At 41.6% G+C, this 7,900-nt stretch overlaps 1 protein-coding gene across 1 annotated transcript in view; it reads right to left on the bottom strand.

The window, feature by feature from the left end:
* Positions 1 to 7,645, bottom strand: part of LOC106520279 (membrane-associated guanylate kinase, WW and PDZ domain-containing protein 2) — a gene marked incomplete in the record, with an annotated part of 91,877 nt that extends 84,232 nt beyond the window's left edge. Inside the window, 1 exon segment of the mRNA XM_014012256.1 lies at positions 7,064 to 7,645. Coding sequence (XP_013867710.1) covers positions 7,064 to 7,361 — 298 coding nt within the window.
* Positions 7,646 to 7,900: the final 255 nt, after the last annotated feature.

The raw sequence follows: 7,900 nt of genomic DNA, 5'->3' as shown, positions 1-7,900 counted from the left end.
TAAAAGTGGCGTACGCAAGTTTCTGGGCTCAAATTGTGCGTACGCCACTTTTATAAATCTGACCCCTGGTCCTCTGAAGGCCTGACTGCCAGCTTTTGCGAGGTAGTCAGATCTCTCATTACCATTAATGCCAGTACGTCCTGGTACCTATTTAACAGTAACACTGTTAACTCTCCTCAGTTGGTTGATGCTTCAACACACTTCCAGACCAGTAATGATGTAAAGTGTCGCCCTTGAAGAGCTTTAATAGCAGCTTGGCTATATGTTAGTATGACTAGCTCCTTCTGTGTACACTGAGAGGTCTTCGAGAGATGCCACACACTAGTGGATTGAGTTTATCTCAGCTTGAAATACAGGTGCAAAAACAATTAGTGGGTATCTGTACTCTATCTCACAGTGGTTATGCAAAATCAGCAACCTTGCACCTAATAGCCACTGGTAGGCATGGTTCCACTAATCAGCTAATAGCCAATAGCAGAACTWATTTTTMATTTAGMAGATTAGCTTTTTCACTAACTTTGAGTTTCTRACAAATAGTTATCAAGTTTACCAATGTTTCTGTTACATCTTAGTTTCCTTTCCTAAGCTTTTAAGATAATAATTAAAATTTGAGCAAAGCTACTTAAATTCTGCCAGATTCATCCAGTCCCAAGACAAATTTATTTGAACAGAAAAACACAAGTTTCTCCTTGGCAAAAATAATTCTTTGTTTTCACACATATCACTTCCATATTAAAAGCAGCTCTATAAGCACACAGACAAAAATAAGACTAACTTCGGGAAAAAAAACAAAACCCAATTATTAATATTTTGTGAAACCTTTGCAAAAGTTTTTGGTTTTTACATTCTTAYTCTTGCCAGCTGTGAAAACTACTCAACAGTTAAGTAAATAAAACTAAAAGCACCTGATAAAATGTGTCACAACCTAACATTTAAACTAGTTTGCGATCACTGCATAATTTCAAACACATATTAATGTTAATACATTTAAAAAATGACTGATAAAAGGCCACATTCGYCTTTAACCAACACTAATTAGGACTATAATTTAGTGTGAAAATGGCTGATGGAGTTCATTAAATGTTATTTAGGCATCAAGTGGTGGAGGGAAAAGTAGAACAGTTTAGGTTCATTTCTTCCTCAAACTTAGAACCTGTCGTCGAGAATCATCAAGAATAAAGTGACGAATCATCCATAGTGATATTTGATCAAATGTAAGAAGGAAGTGAGCCTCAAAYGTTCTTTCAGCGGTTCAGCAGCTTTCAGGCAGTCTTCCTGGCATGGCCCGTGAACAATGTGGGGGCGAAATCTGCGTAATGAAGGATGACTCTGCTCCACTTCAGATTCAGAAGGGCTTGTTAACATTTCAAAATCATGTTGTTTACCTAAGAAAGAATCACGTGTTGTTCTTATTAACCCGAGTGGATGAAACATACTTCCACCTCTGCTCTTTCCTGAGAGGCAGAAAACCGTGAGAATTAAATGGGAGAAAATCTCAGTTCAGCCAAAAMAGAAAAAAAGAAAAAGAAGCAGAGTCATGTTTGCTGCATTTTGAATCAGATTTTCTTTTTACCGTTRCATAAATGCACAAGATAAATATAACCTTTTTACTGTGGAGGAAGCTTTGTGACGCTTATAATCTGAAAATAAACACTCCAAAAATAACCGGCAACAGTATTTATAACTTTGTACCTGCTCCACAACTATTTATGGGAAATGATTCACAAATACTGAAGGYGAATAAAAAGATGATGAGACGTGGATAGAGATATAAATTAAGATTTGCTTGTTTTTACAGGAAAATCACAGTTAATGAAACATATCGCGCGCCGCCTTTCAGGCCAAAACTTCAGATAAAGATTTCACACAATCCATTAGTGYTCAGAGWATTTGATGAAGATCCYTCTCAGCTACWACCACGCCAAAATTTGGCTCAGTATCCACAAAACTGATTGAGTGAAAGCCATTTTTGCCTTCGCTAAAGTTGATTAGCTGTGGCCTTTTTTAATTGGGCTGACTCCAAATGTTAACCAGTTGTAGACGCACATCCAGTGATTCATTCTTAAGAGTTTCCTGGAAATCTGTCAAACGGTTCATGAGATATTTTGTTAACAAACAGACAAAAGACTTGATGGCTGAAGCCACGGGGAAAAAAATTGCAAATCTGAGACTTAAACTTAAAACTTTGATGTTGTGAGGCGACGTCACCGACCACTGTTCCACGGTGCCACCTCACGATATGATTAATTTAAGATGTCACTTTGTCCCGTATGCAGTCACACTTTGGAAATCAATTTATTTCGATTTCAGGAGAAATCTACCAGAACTAATCAGAACACGAGATGAAATTTCACCAAGAAATCTTTTGCTCACGTCTTTATAATACTCCTAACTCCACCTCTCCTCTTCACTTTGTCTCTCTCTCTCTCTCACACACACACACACTTTATTCACACCTCTCTCTGTACTGTTCCAACACCTCTCTGCAGTTATGATCTTCATGGTGCTTCTAGAAATCTGCTTCACTGAACCGAGCAGCCGTTTGCACTCAGCGGCTGATGAAGAGATGAACGCCGCTGACAGATCTGCTTTCTAACAAATAACCAGAAACAAGGCCATGACTCATGATCAGACTTATTCTAGAAAAAATGTATATAGCTATAAGATAAACAATCACAGGAACTATAATTTAAAAACTATTTTCTGTGATTTACTTTCTCAGAGTGTGATGTTTTGAAACCCTTTCAGCATAAAATAAAAGCCCTAAAGAATGTAAATTGACCCAAAACGTTGCTCGTATTAAAATGAAGACATGTTTTGATTATCTGGTGACGTTAACAGTCATTAGTTTTGATCTATTTGAAGTGCATCCATTTACAAGACAGAGAGCTAAAACCTTTGAAGCAAACACACAAACAGGATGGGGATAAATAGCAACCCTCTCAAGATGCACGCTTTTTTTTTCTCTTTTGCAACTCCGCCATCATATTTAAATAATCCAGTGCAGAACAAACAAACCATGTGTGTGGATGACTGATGGACTAACTGATTTWAAAAGGTGTTTATGCAGCACATGATGCTCACATTACAGACCTCACAACACACACGCGCATCTGACGTTGTGAAGAAAAAGATTTGTCATCCCACGACCTGTAAAACGAGACTGAAGGACGCAGCGGCTCCATAAATAAACCCATTTGTTTCAAAATAAAAATAGTGAACAGGTTCCACCTCAGGGTCAGCTGTTCATTACGGTGCAACGGGATAATAATACTGCTTTGAATGCCTAATGAAAAGTAACACTATCAGTTTAATCCTACGCACACACAAACAAGCTGGAATTTAAATTAGCTTTATGCGTAAAGAGTGTACTTCCTGTTAACTCTTCTTCTGCTGTGCTTATACCTGGCTCTGAGAGGAGGACTACAGCTATAAAAGGAACACAACATAGTCGCTCCATCACTAAATTAAAAGTGTCTTTAAAGGCAGAATTCTTACAAATAGAATCTGCCAGAACATGTGGCTGCTTTGTTAAATGCTCAAAACTGAGAGTGGAGTGGGAACCAGAGGCCGAAGAGTTGAAAGAAGAAGTTTAGTAAGAACAGGGATCACTTGGTGGAAGAACAAGCAGAAACAGAGCTGRCTGCATTGTTATAGAAATAATGTAGTTTATGAAGATGGTGAAAATCAACCAGGACTCAGCTCTCTCTGTGAATCGAGGTCTTCAAATGAAAGGTTTGCAGCCGATGAGGTCAGTACGCTGGTAGGGTAATTCGGTGAAGTTTCTGTAACACTGAACTTTTTGTTTGAGACGTTGTCTTTTTTTTATTAGTTGTTTAAATCATTTTGTTCCATGATGCAACAGCAGTGACTAAACCGGAAAAGCTGAAGAAATTCTGAAGGATGCCACAGCAGCMGCTTCCCAAAATAACATCAACTCTGTGATGATCTAAGCTCAATCCCAGTCCTGCAGGGCCGCTAGCCTGTATGTTTTAGCTCCTTTCCCGCTCTCAGGCAGCTCTTCAAGTTCTGCAGGAGCCTGTTAATCATGCATTCATTCAAATCCGGTGAGCCAAAGCAGAGAAACATAAAAACATGCAGGACAGTGGCCCTCCGGGACCATGACTGAGGAACACTGATGTAAGCTGCGAAAAAACTGCCCATATTTTGATGCCTGGGTCGTACAAGTAGTGCACAGAAAATCAAAAGAGACGTTAAAGTAAAATTCATAAAAAACTTCCTGGTTGGACTCATCACTGTACAGTTCTTTCATTTGATGCCTTGACTTTTCAGAATTATGTTTTGTATAGTGGTATTAATTTATATTTTCAGATCTTCCAAGGTGCCAATTATGGAACTCTCTGTGCATTGTTGCCCAAATCAAATTCTGGAAGTGGTCATTCATCTAGATCTGTTACAAAAGGACAACTGATATTACCAACTTTTAAAAACTGTTACGRCCAGAGGTCTTTCTTCTATGTTTATACTAAAGCATGGAATGACATTCCTCAAAACATAAAGTCCATTTCAAAACTGCAGCCCTTTAAGAAGAATCTTGTCTGCCATCTGCTGGACACTTTCTGTTGTGCTTGTATTTAGACGTCCTATTTTGCAAATGCTGCCTTCCTGAAATTTGTTATGCTTGTTTGTCTTTGTGTCTATGGTGTATAATGAAGTGATTGTGATGCTGTAATTCTGAGTGTTTTATGTGCTGCAGAACAGGAACCTGCTGTAAAACAGCAATTATGCTGAGTCAGGCTTGATTTTTAATAATCTTAAACAAATAAATCAAAATCAAATCAAATCAAAGCTGCTGCCATGGTAACCACATACCTGTGCCTCTCACTCCCTGACTGCCAAGTTCGTGAAAAGCAGACAGAAACAGACTAAAAAGTGGGTCTCAAACTGACAATCGCTGTGTGAAAACTACAAGTTATGTTTAAGAATTCTTAATCCATGAGCAGACAGCTCCGATGGTCATGTATTTTTTATCTTTCTATACTGTTTTATGTAGGAGATACGACAAAAGAAGACCTGATCCACTTCCTGTTTCAATAGAATATTGTGAGCTCAAATATAACACAAGTCTACGAAAGTCTAGCTGAGCACTTTCTGTATTCTGGTGGGATTTAAGAAAAATAAATCACAACTTCCAGCAGCAAGAAACACACGGAGTGAAAGAAGACAAAAAGTGGCTACCGTACTTTTTGATGCATAATTTGTACACGAGTTTTAAAAGTTTCCAAATATCTCAACTAATTCAGACAATTCAATAGTTAGTGTTCGACATCATCAACTGTCGGCTGAATATCCAGTGGAAAAACCTGTAAAAAGCATAAAACTGTATAAAACTGTCAAATATATCAAAATGCCAGTTCAGATATGAAAAGTTAATCTTTCTGGGAGCATTTTAAACCTTTAACGATGGYTCTACTGTCTGAGCTGTAGAGCTCCAAAGAGAGTTCTCATGTGTATCACCAAAATCCCATTGTTTTTCTAAGTTTTGTGGTTTGACAAACCCCTGCTAAAAGTGACAGGACACGGYTTCTGATTGTGCCTCGTGATTTGGTGCTGAACTTTCACGTTTTATTTCAAAGCTGCGTGACAAGACACGACACAGAGGATTTGAGCAGAAAAATAATGCATTGAAGCGGTCATAATATGTCTGTTGTAGCTTTAATCTAAAGCAAACTATATTACAAACCTGTAAAATGCACTCCTAAGACAATATAACAAAGCTCTCCAGGCAGACTACACTAAACTCCCTAAAAAGAAACCTCTGATGAGTGCAGATAAACTGTGTGATTCACAGGTCAGGCTTGCTGCTTTGCTCTGTTGGTCCRTCAGCCTGCTCTGCTCCCTCAGGGTCAGATGCTGGGTTTCAACTGGAAATAGACTCTTTAAATGTGCGTGTTGAGACAGGACTGTATACTCAGACTCAGGACTTTCATCTGGGTTTTTTTTTTAGGGGGGTCCTGCATGTGGCCTCAGAGCTGTTCATCTCGAACCGCTTCTGGATGATTCCTCAGCGRGCCATGAGTGTGTCAGCAGCTGTCCACCATAAATACACACCAATGGATGCAAGTCAGATATGACAGTGAGAAGAGGAAAAAGATAAAATGAACGAAGAGGACAAGCTGTGCAAAAAAAAAAAAAACAGCAGAGTATTCAAGGATGCTCTCGGAAAATGAGAGAGCTAGTGGTGTGGGTGGTTCAACACCAAGAGACGCTCATGTTTAAATGGATAAGAGAAGCTGGGACAGAATAGACCTGTCCGTTATGTTTACATTAGTGTCTAACCCCACTCTTCACGTCACAACACCCTACTCTGTCAGCAGCTCGGGCTCAGTAATCAATCACATTGATGCAGCCGATGTGGAGAGACCGAGTCAGGCAAGGATCTGTGAGCAAACTCTCTGCAGAGTCCAACAACAAAATCAACAAAACCAGCTTGATCTGTTCGCTGCACTCCCATCCCAGAAACAAGAGGCTTTACCTTCAGTCACTCGTCGTGACTTTAAACTGAGCCGGGGATGGCGTGATGAATGATAAATATCTCCTCCACTCGTACTTTTTACGTTCTGCTTTTATGCCGGCTGACAGAAGCAGGTCACTCATTCCAGATTTGTTGGCACGAACCCCCACGCTTTGTGCTCAGAAACATCACAGACTCATAAATACACGCCATAAGAGCCAAACACCAGCTGGAGGAGAAAGTGGCCGCAGAGGGAACCGAGGTGGGAACATGTGCAAACAGACTGGCAGGCACTGGGTTTTGGTGGGAGTGGATGGCAGCGAGGAGGAGAACATCTGAGCACCATCCAAGGCCTGTGTTGAGAGGAGGCAGAAGACAGCAGGATGTGGTATCTTCAGCCTGTCAGGACGCACCCCTTCCAGGCTGAGACACTGGTAAACAATGTGTTGACATTAAAAAAAAAATCATTTCTGTTGAAATGGACCCATTATCACCAACAAACAGGTCGGAGCATATGCCCCCCCACCCCCCTTTCAACTGAAACCTCTGAATCAAAGCAGCACATGTAAAAGAATGCAAACAGCTCACCTTGTTTGACACATTTGAAGCGGACCGGGTCTTTGCAGTGTTTAATGACGGCCAGCACGTCCCGGGTGGTGAGCCCGGCCACCGGCATGTCGTTGACCTCCAGCAGCAGCTCATCCTGGGCCAGCTTTCCGCTCTGGATCAGCCCCTTCCCCTGCTTCACCTCGCCGAAGTAGGGGAACTGGCCGTTCTCAGCGCCCCCCTTCAGCTCGAAGCCCAGCTCCCCGTCCTTCCCCCGGGTTATCACCGCTTCGTGGACTTTGTTGGTCCAGTGGTTCTTCTTCTTGAGGCTCTTCGACATCGTTTTTTTTTAAATTTTTTTATTTTTTTGGGAGGAGGGGAGGGAGGTGAGTTATTCACCGCGGGCTAGCCCATAAAGAAGCCTCCTCCTACCGTCTTCATCCCTGCCGAGCTTCACGGCGCTCCTGGCTCCATCATCACCGGCCCACGCCAGGCGCAGTGTCCGCTCTGCGAGCCGCGCGGTCGGGCAGAGAGCTGCGGTACAGCGCGGCGGGAAGAAACGTTTTCGCTGTCAAGACACAGACGCAAGAGACAGATCCTGCTGGATGACCCGGATGTGAAGCCTGAAGGAGGGGAGAGATGAATGGTTCTGGTTCGGCGTAAGGCGATGGAGAGGAGGGGCGCTCCTGTTTTACTACACTGCTGCCAGGGGCGCTTCCACGGGCTCAGGGAGCTCAGAGGACCGGCAACAGTTTGCGCCTCCTCGTTGGACAACTTCACACAGTGGGGGGCTAATTTCAATCATATTAGAAATAAGCTCCTTATTATGAAAATACCACAGATTTCTACAGCTTAATTTCAAATGACACCTCATTATTA

Source organism: Austrofundulus limnaeus, unplaced genomic scaffold (assembly GCF_001266775.1).
Source record: "Austrofundulus limnaeus strain Quisiro unplaced genomic scaffold, Austrofundulus_limnaeus-1.0 Scaffold90, whole genome shotgun sequence".
NCBI lineage: Eukaryota > Metazoa > Chordata > Actinopteri > Cyprinodontiformes > Rivulidae > Austrofundulus > Austrofundulus limnaeus.
The sequence above is the reverse complement of the archived record's forward strand: the minus strand, read 5'-3'. Positions and strand labels throughout refer to the sequence as shown.